At 35.1% G+C, this 21,116-nt stretch overlaps 2 protein-coding genes across 3 annotated transcripts; one reads left to right on the top strand and one right to left on the bottom strand.

Annotated features, from left to right (window-relative positions):
• Positions 1 to 645: 645 nt before the first annotated feature.
• On the bottom strand, positions 646 to 6,485 carry LOC111810005 (transmembrane 9 superfamily member 1). The gene is made up of 12 exons (XM_023696534.2): positions 6,238 to 6,485; positions 4,792 to 4,984; positions 4,573 to 4,677; positions 3,890 to 3,907; positions 3,694 to 3,791; positions 3,429 to 3,581; positions 3,092 to 3,226; positions 2,792 to 2,958; positions 2,453 to 2,547; positions 1,877 to 2,250; positions 1,194 to 1,467; positions 646 to 1,027 (listed from the first exon to the last, which is right to left on the bottom strand). Exons 1-12 carry the CDS (start codon positions 6,451 to 6,453, stop codon positions 960 to 962), a joined length of 1,896 nt encoding a protein of 631 aa, XP_023552302.2. The 5' UTR covers positions 6,454 to 6,485; the 3' UTR covers positions 646 to 959.
• Positions 6,486 to 7,656: 1,171 nt separating this feature from the next.
• RECQ4A (DNA helicase (RECQl4A)) lies at positions 7,657 to 21,052 on the top strand. 2 transcript variants are annotated; one of them, XM_087117181.1, is made up of 27 exons: positions 7,657 to 8,118; positions 8,283 to 8,343; positions 8,423 to 8,596; positions 9,102 to 9,159; positions 10,625 to 11,035; positions 11,384 to 11,548; positions 11,629 to 11,759; positions 11,999 to 12,374; positions 12,457 to 12,588; positions 12,821 to 12,907; positions 13,019 to 13,146; positions 13,661 to 13,781; positions 13,970 to 14,121; positions 14,661 to 14,796; positions 15,743 to 15,866; positions 15,935 to 16,005; positions 16,225 to 16,293; positions 16,416 to 16,544; positions 16,640 to 16,798; positions 16,924 to 17,004; positions 17,088 to 17,249; positions 17,438 to 17,493; positions 19,122 to 19,251; positions 19,371 to 19,465; positions 19,996 to 20,073; positions 20,157 to 20,549; positions 20,616 to 21,052. In XM_087117181.1, the coding sequence occupies exons 2-26, from the start codon at positions 8,333 to 8,335 to the stop codon at positions 20,536 to 20,538; spliced, it is 3,618 nt and encodes a 1,205-aa protein (XP_086973307.1). In that variant the 5' UTR covers positions 7,657 to 8,118; positions 8,283 to 8,332; the 3' UTR covers positions 20,539 to 20,549; positions 20,616 to 21,052. The 2 variants fall into 2 exon arrangements, with proteins under 2 accessions (XP_086973307.1, XP_086973306.1); XM_087117180.1 differs by having other exon boundaries at positions 20,157 to 21,052.
• Positions 21,053 to 21,116: the final 64 nt, after the last annotated feature.

Genomic DNA, 21,116 nt, shown 5'->3' with positions numbered 1-21,116 from the left:
ATGGAATGAGAGGTTGTGGCTGCCACACGTTCCTTGGAATGAGAGGCCATGGCTGCCACACGATCCTCTCACTCTATTACCTACCCACCCACAGAATGAACGGCCTCTACCCAACTAATCGTTCCAACTACCCAACTAACCGTTCCAACGAACTAAATGGAAGGATCTTATCAACATCCATGAATGATCAATGCCAAATCGAAAAAATGGAGGTCTATCATATGGTTTTGTATCGGCTAAGTTTACGAGTTGGTGATAAGCAGACTCGAACCATTGAGATCCACCATAGGATAAACCACCGCCTCTCAAGCCCTCTGACTGATTCTACCATAAAGACCAACAATAGACAATAACTCCTTCCCGAACACAGCTTACAACTTTCATCGTCCTGTGCTCTCCAAAAACCAACTCTTCTTAAAATTTCAAAAAGTACCGAGTTGGAATCTCATTCTAGAACTCCTAACTCATTCTAGAACTAGGAACGGAACAGCTTTGCCCCTTCAAAATCATCCTAAACTCATTCTTACTCCCCATCAGTAATTCCTGAATACCAATCCTTCAACTGTAATATCAAACATGATATCAAACAGGCATGCAGCAGTTGTATGATAAAACCATAAGATGGAGATAGACAATGGTCATTGCTTTCTGATGTGTGAAGACAAGAATATTATAAAAATGACATGGGTCTAACAATTTTGTCAATTTTTCTACATAATGAAAAACAATCTCTCAAATTCTAAATCAAGATATTCAATTACAGCCTGGGGAAAACGCATCGTTACCAAAAAGAGCATATCTCGGGGCTAAGAGCATGTCCCCATCTCAAAATCTTTAATTTCTACAGGTATTACTGCGTGGCTAAACGTCCATCCAATATGTGTCAAGAGCTTCAAGAAATGGCTTCCATTATCAAAATGCTTTAAGGTAGCGTAGGTCTTTCGCTTCCAAAAATACCCCTAATCACATTTGATATTTCTGTAGATCCTCCGTACGAACAAATTGGAACCCAGGTAACCAACAGCTCCTGCACGAAATTAGGCTATTAGATGAGCATTGGCACTTGCTCACAGACAGAACTCAGAGAGAAACAACTTTCTTCATGTTCAAGTGTTGAAGATGCCACTTTACAAGTAAGCACATGAAAACACTTTGTACAAACTTGAAGATGTCAGTAAAATGGTAAAACTCACCGCAGAGAATTCCCAACCCAAGGCAGAACATCAAGGTGTATCCAAAATAGAAGCTGGTTTGGAAAAAGCCGGACATCTTGGTCTTCACATAATAGTAGTATATCGAGTAGAAGTACACATATACAGCAGTTGAAGCAGCAGAGAAAAAAGACGTCCACTGCCAGTGATAGTTCTCGGCATTCAGCAAGAAATATGCTCCCACAATGGTCACGCAGACAGTAACAATGATGAGAATAAGAAAAACCAGCAGCATGAATCCATATACATAGTACACCTGTGGAAGAGGGGACAAGTTATAGGCTTAGCTAGCAAGTTCCTGTGTCATATTTCAGTACTGCCAACACATAGCACTTCTTTAGCAACCAAAATTTCATCTCCAAACAAAAAGCCATTAATTTCATGGATTTTTTTTTTTTTTTTTTTTTTTTTTTCATATACTGCCAATTTAAGGATGTGCAGGAGCAATAAGTTGAGAACAAGAGCTGGTGAAGGAAGTGAAATCTTTCATATGCATAAATACAGATTTAAGTGGTTTAATGTTTTCTGTTTGAGTTAATAATTCCATTGTTCTTGAAATTCCCTGTACTGATTTTAAAACTTGAAACAGGTATGTAATAGTCTGCCATCTCAGGCTCATCCCACAAAGTGCTTTAACCAGTAACCAAATAGAGTTGTAAGTTTACCTTGTAGTTCCAGAAGGATGTGAAGACAAAATACATCTCTATGAAAATACTACCAAAAGGCAGCAATCCTCCCATCATGGAGACTACTGATGGTGTGAGGTACCATTTCTTCTCAGGGATAGGACGAGGAATAGTCTTCACACGACATGGATTGTTAGGGGCACCACTCCAGTTTCGTCCAATAACCGTACCAAGAAGAGCCAAAGGAAAAGAAATGAAAGCCCAAATAACAAAGACCACAACCATCGTACCAAAAGGAATGGCTGCTAGAGACCCATAGAATATAGCGATAGTGTTCAAGATGAACCCAATTCCAAAGCACAAAAATGGAAATAGAGATGCTGTGAAGATCATTGATTTTATCCAGTTTTTACCTGTCATGATAGCAACAACGTTATAGAGGACCAAAGAATTAAGCACCCAAGTGCCAAAGCCGCCGTAAGAGATCTTTAAAAAGTACTGGTATTACAGCCTCAAAGAAACACGTCAGGTAGTTTTACCAATCAATATTGCACGCTAAAGCCTAACGTGAATAAATAAAAAAGTGGAGTCACTAAACTAATAAAAAATACTCACCCCCATTGCGTGAGTACATCCCAGCACTAACATAACCAGAAATGGATGACGTAAGAGCATAGCACACTATGAAAGTTGTGATAATTGCTCCTCTCCTGTATATAGAAAAAACAACAACAAAAGCGTCACATGCAATTTTCATTTTAGTAGTTAAACGATGAGCTCATAAGCAGCCTGTTCATGTGGCATGAATCAACTGCCACAAGATGAAAGTCTTTCTTATCGACACAAATTTAATTACATCACGAAAAGCTTACTTGAATTTGTTTGCTTATACGGCACTTTAATTAAAATGACATAGACAACACTTCCATACAAATGTTACATTTCCCAACTTACCCGACATACAACATTCCAACAATTGCCAGTATGATGACAAGGAGAACAAGCAATGCAAGCTGAGCACCTGTGCCAACAACAGCTGAGAGAAGTACTAAATTACGAGGAGGCCGAAAGACATCCCCATGCACAAGTTTCCAGCCAGACTCTTCGCTAACATCTCGCTCCTGAAAAAGAAGATAAAAGGAGAGGAAAAAAAACATAATGTGACAAAGTAGGGAAAAAATGACGGTTGAAGTTTATTCAAGATAAAATTAAAACTTAAAATAGCATAACATATAATAGGGAAGAAAGTATAACCAGGGTTTCCAGATCATCATCTTCACGAGCATATTTAGCATAGTCATTTCTAAGAGTCCGCATCAATATCATAGAGACCAAACCAGTGAGGAAAATAACCATCATGAATGAATTGAAAATGGAGAACCAATGAATCTGCAAAGGTTTCAGATGCCAGATAAATATCTTAATATGGTATGTGAACACAGATATGGAATTAAGATACCACAAGAAGTTAAAGAATTTAACTAACAAGAAGTTAAAGAATTTAACTAAGTTAGATAGAAGGAAGCATCTCAAGTTATAAAGCAAAGATATGAAAACACCACAATAAGGGGGAGGGAGGATCATCCGTTACCTGATGCTCAAAGAATGGGTAATCCAAATAAATATCAAATCGTCGAGCGAAAGTAACATTAGTAGAAATCCACTTCACAGCATATGTCAAGTCCAATGTCTTCCCAACTTCCAATGGCCTTAAGTTTTCTTGAGTGAGATTCACGTGAATAATCTATAAGAACCACAACTTAGTTGTTAAATTATATCTATATTGAATGCCAAACCCACAAAAATAAAATAATATATAAATAAAACCATGCAAATCATTAGGTGAGAAGCAAAACCTGATCTTTATTATATTTGATGATGATATTCTTATGAGTGTAAAGGACATGCTTAACATTATTGCTATTCTTTTCAGGATGCAACTCACCAACAAAGCCTAAAATGAAAATGGGAGCAATAAAGCATCAATCAGGACCAACAAATTGTTCATTATTCAAGATATCAAACTAAAATATAATAAGATAAAGCACTTACCCCACAGAGGCAAATCATCTGAAGTTTATTCCCCATCCAGCATCATGAAATGAAACATCAGAAGAAGAAAGCATGGATGAGTAGGTCCATCAATAATTATTCGTATGACAAATAGGAAAAAAAAATGATAATCTGAAAAAACTGAATGTCAATTTTTCTGTTTTTACACTTCGATTAAGAATTGTTGTGTACAAATGTTAGAGAGAGAAACTCATAAAAATAAGAGCATATGTCAAATATTTAATTATAGATTTGAAGTTGACAATGCAATAGCCTTGCCGGTCATACGGTTAAACAAAAACAAAAAAAGGATGAAGACAAGCATATAAATTATGCAAGTTCTTTTTCCAATCAAGATTAACATGAACATTATGTAAGTGATCAAAACAGTTCTAATGTCTTCATGCATGGTTGGAGTACTGCGGTCCTAAAAGGTTAGTCTTAAAATTAACTAAATATCACATGACTTTGTGAAATTCTATTAAGATTTCATCAATAGCCGTTGTTTTAGATAATTATGTCAAAGTTTCTATATTATATAGACCTTTAAATCTTCTAGCAACAATCTGTTTACAGAATTCCAAGTTTTGGTTCCTAGTTAGAAGTATTTCATCAGCTTTGGATCACACTATATTTGAGCCACCAATTCTAGGTTGTTAGCACAAGAACACTGCAGAACATACCCATGAAGAACTCAAACCAGTAACCATTCTCAATTGCATCCGTAAACTGCTTAACATGTGGTTCATCAAGCTCCAGTTGACAAATAGTAGTCCTCTCCACATTTTCTGGAAAAAAAAAAAAAAAAAAAAAACAAACAAAATTTAGTAATGGCAACAGTTCGTCCATGATCAGTGCAAGATCTCAATTCAATCTTCAAATACGGAGAGAAGTTGACATACTTTCGAACTTAATCTCAATTTGACTGTCAATAAGTTCGTTTCCTCCAAGGACCTCACCAAGACCACCCCATTTGTGAGCAGAATGGCCAGATGGATGACAGAATGGAAGGCTGTAATAATTATATGTTTCTTGTGGGTTGTTGTACGGACCAACTTTATTCACCCATAGGGTTACTGACTCGTCTGGTTGATACTACAATGAAAAATAGAAAATGGTGGAGCCATGGAAGGATGAGCTTAACGCAAAAATAATAACTCAGTGAAAAGCGGGGGGAGAAAAAATAAGAAAAACAGCACATGATAACAAATAAAGAAGATACAATGATGGTGTGACAACAATCACACCACCGTTGAAAATTTGACCTAAATAAGTTACCACAAGTGGTAGGCCATTTCAGATTAAAACTCTAAAATAGCTACAACTGATTATTGAAGTATATATAAAGGCAACATTTTTTATTGATTCAAAACTACAGTAACCATGGCTGCAACAATGCATCAACGTGATTTAAAAAATAACACAAGATGGTGTTAATATCACAAAAGATATCCAAGCTGATAGAGCAATGAATCTTTCTGGAGGCTGATAGCCAGATACCATGCAAATTCTCATGTACAATACTGGGTTGACACTCTCCATAGAACAATGTTGCTAATGTAAGTACGCATACGACAATAAGCAAGAAACACACTGATAGATTTCCTATTCGTCGAAGTCAAAACACTTAGGTCATGCCTCAATAAGTCGGATTGGCAGCCTTCCGTCCAGATTTAATTTCAATGGCTCGTATGCGATCAGCATCAGCTAGAGACATTTAATTTATATCGAGACATTTCTTCTGGTCATACAAGATTCAAAAGATAACTATAGTACTACAAGTATGAACTTAATTATCCCAACGAAATAGGACAATTGAGAGTCAAATAACATCCCGGGTCATTACGAGCATAGAATATAGTGAAACACCCCAGATCTCTCATAAGTCCCCATTCTGTTTCACGTCATATGTCCTGGACATGAAAGACTGTGGAGACGAAAAATATAGCATACGCACAGCCCCATATGAGATTGAAATCTAATAACCCTTAGCATCGTCCACACTCCACTGAAACGAGCATCCAACGATATTCATGAAGTTGTTTAGCTTCAGAAAATAATACTCGGACATGGTATCCAAAACCCCCCTCCCCAATCTCATCCCCGAGCATCCCAAACCTAAAATAACAATTTCTACATCCACTGAGCCAAATCCCAAAGCTACAAAACGTGGTATTCCGCAGATCTGATTCAATCCAAATGAAGGTAGCAAGATCTGACAAGTCAGTGGCTAATAGATTCACTACAAACCCAAAACATTCCCGCGTAGACTTTTTAGCATCGCCATTTCGAAAATCGTACGAAGCTCGATGGGGAAATGGAGAGATCAAGAAGAACGAAAGTTGTACCTTGTGATCAGACTCCGAGGCGAGGACTGTCGAGAGTGAGGTAATGAGGAAGGAGGCAAAGAAGATGGCGACGCAGGTGGATCGGACGGTGGAGGACATGGCGATCACCGGCGAAACTCGAACTGAATTGGGCGGTCGAGATGGCCTCCTTTTTCCACTGCCTGGATTTCTTCGATTTTTCAAGGCGATGCGTTTAAGAACTCCGATTCTCTGCATTTTGCTCGACCATGGAGGACGAAGTGGGCCACCTCGGCCCAATCAGACCGACGGTTTACTTTTTAATTGGGCCTGGATTTCCGGAATCGGGCCATCTTATATTTAAAAATTAAAAAATAAATATTCTTTTAATAACAATATTTAAATTGATATAGAACGTTATTTTTAAATGTTTAAAAACTATTTTTGTTATTATTATAAACTTTTTAAATAAGTTTAAGGGTATAATTAAATATTAATTAACGTTTTAAAATTTTGAATAATTGTTCATTTGAACGTTGAAATTTATTATATATTTACGTGGACATGCTCGTAAATGAAATGATTCACGGTCTATTTTAATTTCTTATATTTATGAAAAAAAACAATAAATAAAAATATTGCAACGATTGGCAAACAAAACAAGGTGTAATGACCAAAACTCACACCTAGCAAATATCGTCCGCTTTTGACCAGTTATGTATCGTCATCAGCTTCACAGTTTTTAAAACGCATCTACTATGAAGAGAGTCTAGCTTTACTACTCGACTAATGCATTGCACCGTTCGGTGACTAACTTTGATCCAATTTGTAAGAGTTCAAGCCCACCGCTAACCAATATTGTCCACTTTACCCTGTTAAGTATTGTCGTCGACCTCTCGATTTTAAACGTGCGTATGATAGGGAGAGATTTTCACGCTTTTATAAGAAATGTTTTGTTCCCTTCTCCAACCGAGGTGAGATATCACTCGAGGATACTAATAGGACATTAAATAAGTCGAGGAGACAAATATAAAAAATAGGAAAGTATTCGGTCATAAATTAAAATATATAAAATTACAAAAAAGTTATTATTATTATTTTTTTAATATTAAATGTATTCATGCAAATTTTAAAATTAAAAAAAAAAATTTAAAACAGGTGGCTCAAAGTTTATTATATAATGGTAAAAATATTTTTGAATTTTTATTTTAAATTTAAAAATATTAGAAAATATTTTTGAAATAAAATATTAACGGTATATAGTTAATAATAAATATATTTATTTATTAAATTTAACGGTAAAATTATCTATTACGAATAATTATTTATTTATTTATTCGATATATAAAATTATTTATTTAATTATCATCTATATTTAAATAATATTTAAATATGAATTGATTTATTAAATTTCAGTTTCATATTTAATATTTGTTCTAATTCTATAGCCGTAGAGAAAAATTTCGTCACTGAAAAGAAATTGAAAATGGAATATCATCCCGCCATCGCAACCCGCCATTTTTCTACATCTTCTTGAGGCTCCCATCCCGCCAGCAGCCATCCATTACAACGTACCGATCATCGGCGAACACCCAATTTGATTTCGTCTTCGTTTCAGTCGATTGAGATCGCCATATCTGCATGTTTTCTCGGTTATCTTCAATCCGTTGTCAGCCATCTGTTCGAAGAATCGGCTTTAGGGTTTCGGCCATTTGCTCATTCTGTTGTTTGAGTGTCTCGTGGACTATTTTGAACGTTGTCAGTTACTGAATCGTTGTTTTGTTTTCGCATTTGAATGCAAATGTTTGCGTCATTGATTGGAAGGTGAAGCTCTGCGTTATCGTGTTTGGACTTTCTCTCTGTTGTCAATGGGACTTGTGAATGCGCGCTGCTTCGAGTTTGTACTGATTATTCGAACTTCAAGTAAGTTGGTGGTTTCTAGGATTGCGCAATAACTGCATTTCTTGTGATGTTTAGCTCGATACGTAATAATTAAAGTGTTTAATCAGCATATGCGTTATCTTTCCTTCTTGCTTTCAGTTGCGTATGAAAAAAGATTGAAATCGAAGTGTTTTGGTGTGTTTTAGGGCATTGATTGTTAGGCATTCGAGTCCATTCAAGTATCGAGGAAGAATACATGCGAGAAGAGTAGCGGCCTTCGCTCTTACTTATTATGTCTCATTTACGTATTGTCTTTAGCGGTTAACTCCATTTGGTCTGTATGCAGTCGAGGCAATTCAGGTGACGGTCTCAAAGTTGGTGGCAAATGTCCTAGAATGAATTGGTTGGAACACTCGAAAGCACATAAAGATTTCACATGCCAAAAGAAGTTTCTGTGCTCAAATTTTCTATTTTCTCTAGCAGAACAAAAACCTTCTACTACAGGAGCAACTAATACTGGGTATCTATCCCGTGAATTGGCTTAACTTTCATCTGTCCTTATGAATTTGCTTATATCATTTGCCTTATTTTCATAGAATAATGATAATGATAACTCTATGTCCATCCCCCACCTCCCCTTCCGTACTAAGTTGCACTTACTGGTCTTTGAGATTCCGTATTTCTCCTCCTCTTTGGATGCATGACAAGGCATTGGCTGCTAGCTAGCTGCGGACTCGACTTTGATTGTTTATTACTGAACTTTAATTATTTACTCAACCAATATATCCCTTTGCACCAGTTGGTGGTCTTTTTTAAACTTACTGTCGCTCATCTTCATATTTCATTTTAACAATAAAATAGTTTCTTATCACACACAAAAATAATTATAAATTTAAGGTAGATTTGCGTTGAAGAAAGAATAACAGCTTGTAATTTCAAATTGATGGAAGATTGGATTTTTCCACTCTTGGCTTTGCATTGGTTTGATTATCTCCATAATATATTAATTTTTTTTTCGTGTTTAGGAATTTGGCCTATCAGATGCAGAGTACTCAAAGAATACAAAGGTCACAGATTGAAAAGGTAAAATCACAAGAAAGATTATATCTAAAAATAATTTGCAAGCTGGGTGTGTGAAATTATTTGAGGGTTTTGAGGAGAAAAAACAATTGAATTGAGGGATTGAGAGGCCTTTGAGCGAGGGTTGGTTCTGTATTAGATCCAGCGTGTCTCTTTGGGTGTCTGTGACTTGGCTTTTTGTAGTTATACGTTAGGTCTTATTTTGTTGGATTGGAGACTGTTTTTGTAGGCTGCCTGCCTTTTTGTTGGCATTTTTTTTTTTTTTTTATGCTTTGTAGTTTTTCAAATTTTCTGAATGGAAGTTTGATTGTTCATAATCTTATCTATTTCTGCATTTTCCATTATTTTTATGTGAATAAAGTTATTAGCTTTATAATGTGTACATGAGTGGGAAGGTAAGGAAAGACAATAGGTTATTTTTTCAATTTTGGAAGAATTGTTACAAGCAGGTAACCTTGTCTTTATATGTAAGTTAGGGGCATATTACATTAACCATTAATCCTGACAATTAACCAACAGTAAGAATATACATATTTTAAAAGATGGAAAATAGCTTCCAATGATGAATGAAAGAATATTAAAAAAGCCCAAGAAAAGAGGGGCAGTCCGAAAGTGAGGAGTACAAAATCAAAACCATGCAAATAAGGACTCAAACTTTTGATTAAAATAAATAAAGGACAATCACCAAACTAATTGAAAATGCTAACTAATCCCAATTTCTAGCTATATCAAAATTACTAGAAGTTACAAAATTATAGATAACTTCAAATATGCATTTTATATTTGATCATAAAGTTTCTTAAAAAGACTCGTCCTCAAGTTAGTGCTTACTGTTCATTAGGTGATAATAAGCAGTCAGGTCAAGATGTTGAGATTAGATGGTAGCTCAGTTGAGTAACTGTTAGGTTCAACTTGTTTTAAGACTAAAAGCTTAACCATTTCTTCTTTAATATGTTTTAAAGAAAAAAAATACAAAAGAAGGTAATTAGGAATCTCCTTCAAACTAAGGGGATTAAAAAAACATCCACCAATTGGCAATGATAAAAAAAAACGAGCATAATTACAGAATGACTTTGCTGAAGAAGTCCACAAGGAATCTTTATAATTAACGGCCTCCCTCTCATCTCTTACCTTGTTAAGGAAAATCCCAAGATTAAAAGCACCCAACAACTGGTGATGTAGAAATTAGCAGATGGCATGATAAGGGAGAAGAACCAGTATATACCTTAAACATGTCAGCTATAGAGCATGAATGAACTCTTGAATTTAGGTAAGGTTTCTTGATAGCGTTTATCTGATACCCCTAACCTTGCTGAAGTAAAAGCAAATTATTATGATAGTTCTATTTCCATCCCTAGCTAATAGTATCCTTTTTCTTTTATGAGATGGAAAGTTGGAGTTGTATACCTCCAGCACATCTCTTGGAATACTCGTTTTCCAAATAAATTTATTTTGTGTTTCTTTGCAGGCCTGGCATGTTCTTTCAAATATCCAGATTTCTTGTAGACACTATGCAAAACCTGGAAAAACTAGACAAGTTAAGGGTGTTTTTACTGAGCTTCCTCCTGATACTGGAAGAATTACATCAAATAGTTTGTCTGATGCCAACGCTGGTTCTCAATATAAGAATGTACATAAATTTTTTAGTGAATTCAGTGTTGATACAACTAAACCTTCGAGTTTCCTATCGAGTCTTTCTGCATCAAGTAATATTAAAGCTATGGAGGGCCAAAATGAGGCAGATGGGAATAATATGGCCAGACCGTGGATGGTCAATCATTCTCATTCTCAGAGGTTGGATGGCTCGGTCAATTTTGCCACTAACCAGAGAAATATATGTTCCTCATTTTTGGAGGATGAGGATGACGACATAATAGAGGTAATCTTTATCAATATTATTACTTTTTGCTTCTATAAAACAAGTTTAGACACATTTTTCTTGGTTGTTTGGAATTACTTCTAGCTTATTTTCTTTTGGAAGATTTACCACATTTATCCGTAATCAGAAATGACCTTTTATTTCTGAAGTTAGCTCAATTCAAGTTTCTATTATATAGGAAATAACTTACTGTTGGTATATGGGTGGGATAACTTTTCTTGTGTGTGCGTGTATATAGTTTTGCCCTGTGGATCCCCATTTTTGTTCTAGTAAAACTGGCTGGCTAATGCTCCACTGTTGGACCTTCCTTGCATTTGAAATTCATGAACCGAGTACTCTTGGTTACAGAATATTGACGTGGACCAAATTGTTGAACAATACCAATCACAATCAGTCTGCACACCTCAACCTTCGGTTTCTAAGCTTCCACCAATTACTCCAACAATTGAGAAAAGACAAGAGGAATCTAATTTTCCAGATGAATTGTGCACGAATTGCAGTCATGGTTTCAAGGTGTATAAAGTTGTATTATATCTTTTTCCAACGTTTTATCTGCTACTATAATTTGTTCCGTGATTCATTGTTACCCACAGATCGTACTATGCCCAGAAGTTTCATGCCATTTGCAGGAGTTGAAAGATAGGCTAATCTCTGTATCAAATGATCTGCTCGATAATGTTAACAACCTGAGCTCAGTGCAGATTGATAAGCTTCGGCAAGAAAGGTTTACTATCCAGTTTCAAATCCGTTTTATTAATATAAGTTTATGTAAAAAGTTAAACTTGCATGCACTATATAAACAAGTACTGAAAGAAAATAATAGAATGAATTTTGGTTGCATCTATTTTTGTACAAGTAGAGTAAATTTATTTGCCTTTTTATATAGTAGTTTGGTTGTCTGTGCTTATCTATATACACAATACATAAATGGGAAGTTAATCTATTGTTTCCATTCATTTTCAGGGTACATCTAAATAAACAAATTCAGCTGCTAGAGAAACATATTTCTCTCGATGTAGTTAATGATGAAACGCGAAGGTCTCATCTTTTGGCAACAACAGTAACTCCAAAGACTTTTCATTTTGAAACACCTCAAGGAGTTGAATTCAGGACCGAATCAACACTAAATACTTCTCACATTCACCTACACAGTGAGCCTAGAAGGATTGAGCCATGGAATTCTATGGGTTCATCCTATCCAGATGAAAGGTTTGGAATGTCATCTGGTCCAGTGGAGAGAGAGCCATACATCCCAAAGGTGATTGATGTCAACTACATTGAAGGTTCTAATGACAAAAAGTGGAGCAGCCTGAATTTTTCTTGGACAAAAGAATTGGAGGTGATACTTTAAGGCTATCAAGCTTCTGATTTTTTCCATGCCCATTGCCTTTTATCTTATATTTGGTTTTTTATGCATTAAGGCTAATAACAAAAAAGTGTTCGGTAATCACTCATTCCGTCCAAATCAAAGAGAGGTCATTAATGCGACAATGAGTGGGTGTGACGTCTTTGTTTTAATGCCAACTGGAGGGGGAAAGAGCCTAACGTACCAGGTAAACTAACATATCTCAAAACCTCAAGCAATTACCTTTAGGTTTCCCTTTCTGACACTCAAGCAGTTCCACCATTCATATCTGTATTCACCTTCAATTTGATTTTTGAGCTCATCCGTCTGCTATTGCAAAAGTTTTTCCAGTACTATGAATATTTTCTCATTGATTTCTAGGAATTTGGCATTTTTGTTACATGATTGGAATTTTTACTTTTTATTTGTTGTTTCCGCAGCTCCCAGCTTTGATTTGTCCCGGTGTAACACTGGTGATATCTCCACTTGTGTCTCTTATTCAAGATCAGATCATGCATCTATTGCAGGCAAGTTCAACCTTATGATGATTTTCTTAATCTGATCTTTCCCTCTTAACCTTATAATGATTTTTCTTAATCTGGTCTTTTCTTTGTAAAACCAATTATATCACACCATAGGCAAACATACCGGCTGCTTACCTAAGTGCTAATATGGAGTGGAGTGAACAACAAGAGATTCTAAGAGAACTAAGTTCTGATTGCTCCAAGTGCAAGCTTCTGTATGTCACTCCAGAAAAAGTTGCTAAGTAAGTATCACCTGTTGTGTACTTAACTTAATAACTTAAATGCATTATTTTTTTCCTTTTATAACATCATCTTTTCTAGTGAATTACGTTAAGATGATATAAGACAGAATGACTACCAGCTACATCAAACACCAGACCTCCCCAAACTCGTCAGGGTCTGTTTTGGTGTTTGTGTTCTTGCATGAGGGGATAGTGAGAGTTTGGGGAGGTCTGGTGTTTGATATAGCTGGTAGTCAAGCCTTTTTTCCGGTCAAACCTTTCCTAATTATGGTCGGAGTGTAGTAAAGAAACTGAAACTGATTTTTTAGCCAAATTTTTTTTTCTTCTTATTTTGGTTGCTTAGTTATTTGGGTCTATATGTTAATTCCTTGTCTACATTTCTCCCCAATTAGTAAAACCCTGTTTATTTTTTTTCTTTGAATGATTTAACATTTATTGTTTACTGGTATAATTTATGTCATTGATATTGAGATTGATTCTTCTCGTTTCTTTTTTAATTAATTGTTTTGTACAGAAGCGATGTTCTTTTGAGACATCTGCAGAGTTTGAATGCTCGTTCCTTGCTTGCTAGAATTGTTATTGATGAAGCGCATTGCGTAAGTCAGTGGGGACATGATTTTAGGCCAGATTATCAGGTTTGTCCTCAAAAGCTTTCTACTTGTCCTTCCCACTATCTAAAACACGCACAAAAATCTAAGTGAGGGTCAAGCTTTGATCTCACCCTCAACCATTTAGGTGGGAGGTGTGATTTGACATGACCAAGTTTCAATTGCTGCTGTTTCTTTCTTCTGGGTTCTGATAAGCAGCTCCTTTACATCTACAGGGCCTTGGTATCTTGAAACAGAAATTCCCTGAAATTCCAGTATTAGCTCTAACAGCTACTGCAACAGCGAGTGTTAAAGAAGATGTTGTACAAGCTCTTGGCCTTGTTAACTGCATAATTTTCCGTCAAAGTTTCAATCGGCCAAATTTATGGTAAGTGATGATTAAATGTATGCTCATGTTAGGCTTCTGTGATCTTTGATTAACTTTTTTATCCGTAGCATCAGAAATGAAAAAATATTGCTCGAATGACTTATTAAGTACCTGAAGATCAGTTCATTAAGTGTATAATGAAGTATAAAACATTTATCATGTAAAAACTTAAGATTATCATTAATTCTTTCAGTAAGAAATTAAGTTAATTGAAACGAACTAGCAACAGACCAAAATAACAAGATTATGGATTTTTTTTTTTTAAGTGGTACATTTTTTTAATGAGAATACACTATCAAAACGATAAAATAGACGCAAGGGAATCTGCTTAATCATTCATGCGACTAAAATCCATGATGACTGAGGCTATTGAACTCAGTGGAATAATTTAGGTTATTAAAATAACCTTGAAGTATTATCTTTTTTGTAGCCAATTTCAATCCGACTTTTAGAAAACTATAATAACATGACTGCATTTTCTGTAGGAGCCAATACAAGGATACTTTTCATGCTATTTACTCTGATCACTGCTCTTGCAGGTACTCTGTGATGCCAAAGACTAAGAAATGCGTGGACGATATTGATAAGTTCATCAAAGATAACCACTTTGATGAATGTGGAATTGTTTACTGTCTTTCAAGAATGGACTGTGAAAAGGTTGCTGAAAGGTTACAGGTTGGTTTCCTCAGTCTGTTTATATTTCTGGAATTTCTACAGCTGGATGGCAGCAGTGACAACGTGCAGAAGTGGAATTTTTAGGAGGGCAATCCCTGTCTGGAACTTTGATGAGGATGAAAATCCGAAAGTCAACATGAATAAAATTGAAAATAATGGGAATCAACTATCTACAATCAACACTCTTGGCTCCCCAATTCTGAACCCTCTTTTTCCAATGGAAACAAAATTATTCATTGATAAATAAGAAATTACATTGATAAATACAACCATTCACAAAAGAGTAAAACATCCCACAATGAAGGTGAACTATATAGTTGAAAAATGAATTTGACTCGAAGGCAAAAGTTTCTCGTGGACAGATTGTTTTGATTCAACTTATGTTAAAGGTTTTTCTTGATGTTCTCTTTCAAATAGTTTATATGGTTTTTCGTTGGATGGTATTGACTTGAAATGGAGTGTTTTTTTTTTCTTGAATCTATAAATTTTTTTTTCTTTTCACTCGTTTTGGAAGTTGTATTTTTTAGCATTAGTTTTTTTTTTTTTTTTTTTTTTTTTTTTTTTTTTTTTTTTTTTTTTTTTTTTTCATTTCTTAATGAAAAATGTTATTTCTTGTTAAAAAAAAAAAAAAATGAAGCACGGAAGAAAGTTTTAAAATGCACTGAATGTCAAATATCTTCCTACAAACTCTCTTCCTAAAAACATTTTCCTATTCCTTTCCAGCTAAATAAATCATAGGACTGCAAAGAAACCTCCTCTAAAATCTTATGGATACTTGGCTTTTACACAGATTAAATATAAAGCTTGCCAAAGACACTTCTACACAGCCAATAAATGATATAAATCCTCACTTCGCTTTGACGAAGTGTGTTGTTCTTATGTGCTTTTTGAAGTTGACAATAGTGATTGAAATATGTAAGTCCAATTTCAATCAATTGATTTTCAGGAATGTGGACATAAAGCAGCCTTTTATCACGGTAGCATGGATCCTGCCCAACGCTCCTTCATTCAGAAGCAATGGAGCAAAGATGAAATCAATATAATTTGCGCTACAGTGGCTTTTGGAATGGGTATAGCTGATTATTGCTTGTCAATGTATTGATTTGTTGAGACCTATGCACTTATTTGGATATTTCAGGTATCAACAAGCCAGATGTTCGTTTTGTCATTCACCATTCTCTTCCAAAGTCGATTGAAGGCTACCATCAGGTAATTAATAGTATATTTCTTCATTGGGCTGGTATTGTCCAAGTTAATAGTCTTGATTCAAAATGTTTTTATTACAACTTGAGAACATAAAAACCACAATTGGCCTTTGTTGGATTTTTTTTTTCCAATTTTGTTTTATTAGAAGTAGTGCCATCCGATTATTGAAAGTCTTGTTTCCTAAATAGATTGTTGGCTTACTGTGTGTTTCTAATGTAATAGGAGTGTGGGCGTGCAGGCAGAGATGGTCTGCGTTCATCTTGTGTGTTGTATTATAGTTACAGTGATTATGTAAGTTGTGATTATGAATGTTTTACTTATCTGGCTATATTACATTCAATAGGTTCTTGAAAAGTGGGTTGAATCCCAGTATTGGTTGATTATTTGCCAACACTTCTTGAACATGTATGCAGATACGAGTCAAGCATATGATTAGCCAAGGAGCCACTGAACAAAGTCCCCTTGTATCTGGATATAATCGTACCAATCTGGGCAGCACCGGAAGAATACTAGAGACGAACACTGAAAATCTGTTGCGAATGGTACACAAATTCTACCAATATTTTGTTCTTGTTGTTTTAAGGTATTATTAGAATATCAAATCATAATCAATTTATTCTTTACTCGATTATTTTAGGTCAGTTACTGTGAAAATGATGTTGATTGCCGACGTTTGCTACAACTTGTCCATTTTGGGGAGAAGTTTGATCCTGGAAACTGCAAGAAAACATGTGATAATTGTTTGAAGTCCACTACTCTTATAGAAAAGGATGTCACTGATATTGCTAAGCAACTGGTCTGGTGCTAAATTTTTTTGTTTTTTTGTATTTTAAAATGTTCTGTTAAACTAGCTTTACTATGCGTCATTATGTTAGTGCATATAATGATTTGTAATGGTTAAATTTTGCATATTGTGCTAAGGTTGACTTGGTGAGGTCAATGAGGCAGCCATTTTCATCCGCTCATATACTTGAAGTCTACAGGGGTTCCTTGAGCCAGTTTGTGGGTTATGATATAAACTTTTGTTTTTTTTGTTATTTTTAAGTTTGGTATTTATTCTAATTGCCTTTCATTGACAAATCTAGGTCAAAAAACATAGGCACGAAAAATTGAGTCTGCATGGTGCTGGAAAACATCTCTTGAAAAGTGAGGCTTCCCGCATATTGCATCATCTTGTTATTGAGGATATTTTTGTGGAAGAAGTGAGGAAAAGTGATATTTATGGTTCTGTCTCATCCTTACTGAAGGTGCTAAACCAATGCTTCATTCGGTATACTAAATGAAAAAAAAAAAAAAAAAAAAAAAAAAAAAGTTTGTAAGATTATTATCTTGTTCTTTCTTCTTTTGGTATTTCTTTTTATATAATCTTCTCTTGCCGCTTTTTATTTTCTAGTTGCTGTATTAAAACGTACATGATTTTACAATTTGTCCTCAGGTGAACGAATCCAAGGTTCGCAGTCTTTTAAATGGAGAGCAGCGAATTACATTAAGGTTAAGTATTTTCTTCCTCCTAGTAGTCATTGTTGGGCTGCAATTTGTATGACAAATTACAAGCCATAAGTGAATGTAGTAGTTCGTATCTATGGTTCAAGTATTGGCATTGATGTGTCATCTACCTATCATACCCTTTTTACTCTTCTCCATTTTTCTTTTTAAATCTGAAAGATTTCCTTAATAAATGGAATTGCGAAAGGAGAGGATGACAAGGTGTCCTGATCCACTTGATAAACCATAGGAGATCAGGAGAAGGCTTTCTCAATTGGTTTTTCACTTCTAAAAGAAAAAAAGTTAGCTCTTTAGCAGGAGTACTTACAGCCTATCTTTCACTAAGTTTGGGAAAACAATTGAAGTATACGTACAAAAATCAAAAGAACAATTGAAGTATATGCAGATGCTGGCTGGCTTCTGGCATAATGCCAGGATATATAAGTGATTTAAGACCATTTTTTGCGCACTGAACATTTGTAATACGTTGAATTTGGGAGTATACATGATAGTTTATTACGTTAGTTAATTTGTCAAGCCGTGCTCTTGGAGATTGCCGAAGACTTTAAGAAGTATTTTCTGAGTTTACAAACTTTGCCACTACTTTCATGTGTTTCAATTCCAGTAAGTATCTCCATGTAGACTAATTACTGTCTCCGTTCAAGAATGCATTTGCTAATGTTAAGTTTGTAGAGGGACAAGTCTTCATTGAATAAGAACGTGATTAATAGTAAGTTTAGTTAGAGAAAACTATTTTTGGGATTAATTGGTTAGGTAAGAAAAGGAGAATTTTCAAGGGCGTAAGGGGTCTTGGGCGGATCTTTGAGTCTGACGCACTATAGTACTTCCCTCTGGATAGTTTTCAACTTTAGTTTTTTATTTTTATAATTATTTGAAAAAACTGAGATCTCTCTCTCTCTCTTTTTTTTTTTTTTTCTCTTCTTGTTTAGTTCTCAGTTATGCTTTGGATGTCATTCTCTTATACTTATATCCTCTAATAAGAGTTAAATTGTTGGTTTTTTGATATAATCTTGTATCGTTTCATGATTTATATAATTTTACCGTAGCCATGCCATTGGTTTTAGCCTTGCAGTTAAGACGATTAGGTGATGCTCACTACACTAGAAAAATATGTCACTTATATAACGATTTGATGTACTAGAAGCGTATGGTTTTCCTTGTATTATTAGAATTTGATATTTTCAGTTTTATATATGTTAATTGATTTATTGAATCATTAGGAACAACAAACAACATTGCTTTTTTTTTTTTTTTTTTTTTTTGGTGTGTCAATGGCAATTTCTATTGCTGTAAAGACATGTTTGCTACAGAATGAAAGGATACCATGTTTACGAGGTCACACAATAATGTGTTTGGCACACCCAATAGGTTTGCTGTTGTGTTGAAGTCATTCGGTTGCTGCAGCAGCAGTTTTAACCGTGGTCTGAACTAATTCCAAAAGCAAAAATGGAAAGGCTTTTCCTGCTGCGCTCTTTTCTGTTCTCTTTTTTTTTTTTTTTTTTTTCGTTTTTTTAACTCATCTAGAAGCTGTATTGTCCTTGCACGATATCTTTGCTTAGCACTTGAGACTTGACAGCTAATTTGTTTTCTCTGGCACATGACGCACTTGCCAGGTTTCCATCAATTGCAAAAACGAATAAACTGAGCAAATCTGAAATGACTCCAGCTAAAGGTTCTTTGGTATCTGGAAAAGTATATCCCAATACCGATACTCCTGCACAGCCTCAATCTGAAATTGACGTGGTAAGTAATAAAAACTTTGCATAGCATTGGGCGACACTTCGGTTGTTTCTTGATATTTGTGCTGTACAATTCGTCACTTGGCTTGTTCCTGAACAGAATGATTTGTTTTCTTACCGCAGCAACTCTCGGCAAAATTGTATTCTTCTTTGCGAATGCTTCGAACTAATCTTGTTAAAGAGGCTGCAGATGGTGTTATGGCATATCATATATTTGGGTAGGTTCTGTTTCACTTTGTTATGTCCTGTAAAGATGTTTCTCTCTCTTTCTCTCTCTCCTCCTCTTCTTTTTCCTTCATTTTTTTTAAAAGGAAAACTTTAGTGACTGTTGCCTAAAAGTAATTACAATAGAAAGTTGGTCAAGATTTCCAGTCCTGGTTGATTAGCATATGGGAGAATACAAGGAATGTCCTGGAAAGTAGTTAAGTCTCTTAAATGTCCTGGAATATGTAGAATTGTTAGATTAATAAATATACTTTTAAGAGTTGGTCTCTTATGATCTATGTTAATACTTTTCATTTATGGAGCTGGATTACGTTACATGACATTTTTTTTTTTAATTGATGGCCTATAACATTGTAAACTCTTCTTGATCTGATATAATTCTTCCTTCGTTTTGAAATGTAACTAGGCTGCATCATGGTTTTGTTAAGATTTTGTTTCTTTTTTTGCTTTTTAGTATTGTTTATGTCCCAATTTCTTTGTGACCTGTGCTGATTAGTTGATTACATTTCTTCCCTCGACCCAGAAATGCCACATTGCAGCAAATAAGCCGAAGAGTTCCCAGATCAAAAGAAGAATTACTTGATATCAACGGCATTGGAAAGTAAGTTTTCAGCCTTCATGTCTACAGAACTTTAATTTACTCTGTAATGCAAAACATTTGACAAAAAAATCTCCTTGATTTAGGGCTAAGGTAAGCAAGTATGGAGACCGTATTCTGGAAACCATAGAATCTACCATCAAGGAATTCTATGGGACAGAGAAAAATGGAAGCAACAGTAATGACAGTAACGATTCTGTAAAGAGACGAAGAGATGAATATAAAGATGCAGATGAATATTTTGAGGACGACAATGCCACCAAAAGCTTTGATAGATCAAAGAAGAGGGCAACAAAAACTCAGAACAAAGTTCCCAAGATTCATAATTCTTTGAACCCAGTACATACGGATCAATTTGTTGACAGTGAACTGGATTTTGATGACAGTTACTATGAAGTTCGTGACTTGGAGGCGATGGAAAACCAGGATCATCGTGATGATGGAAGAGTGTTACCTTCATGGTCATAACACAAATTCTGGTTGGTACCTGTATGCTTTCAGATGAAAACTTTATCATTGCTCACGATATTTTGAATTGTATATAGCTAAAGGTAGCGACCGTCTTGGACAATACGAAGAGGGTGTTGACTTATCCAAATGGTACTTCAAATTTGGAACAGGCGACGAGAAATCAAAATGGAAACCTTTCGAACTATTTTGCTAGGTCAGTCATTCAAGACTTTTGGTCATTCAAGGAGTCGAGACTCGAGCCCTTTAAAGACTGTAAAAGTTCAATAGGGACTCAACAAATGTCCCCAAGATTTTGTAATCACTTACTCAGGTGATTGAGGCTAAAGTGATATTTTATATTTGACTTATAAATTCTTATGTTTATCTACTTTTGTTACATTGATCTCAAGGATGTAAATATGATTTACAGAGAATCAATCCACCATGTCTTGTATTTTATTGAACAGGTTTGATATTATTACTGTAGTTCTGGTTATAATATGCTTCAATGTATGAGCTCTTTGTTCTTGGATGTGTATGGTGTGGCATGCAATTGTGTTTATATTATCGTCAAATTTTGAATTATATAGTTCTTA

Source organism: Cucurbita pepo, chromosome 14 (genome assembly GCF_057944985.1).
Source record: "Cucurbita pepo subsp. pepo isolate OVF chromosome 14, ASM5794498v1, whole genome shotgun sequence".
NCBI lineage: Eukaryota > Viridiplantae > Streptophyta > Magnoliopsida > Cucurbitales > Cucurbitaceae > Cucurbita > Cucurbita pepo.
This window is presented reverse-complemented; position numbering and strand designations above follow the sequence as displayed.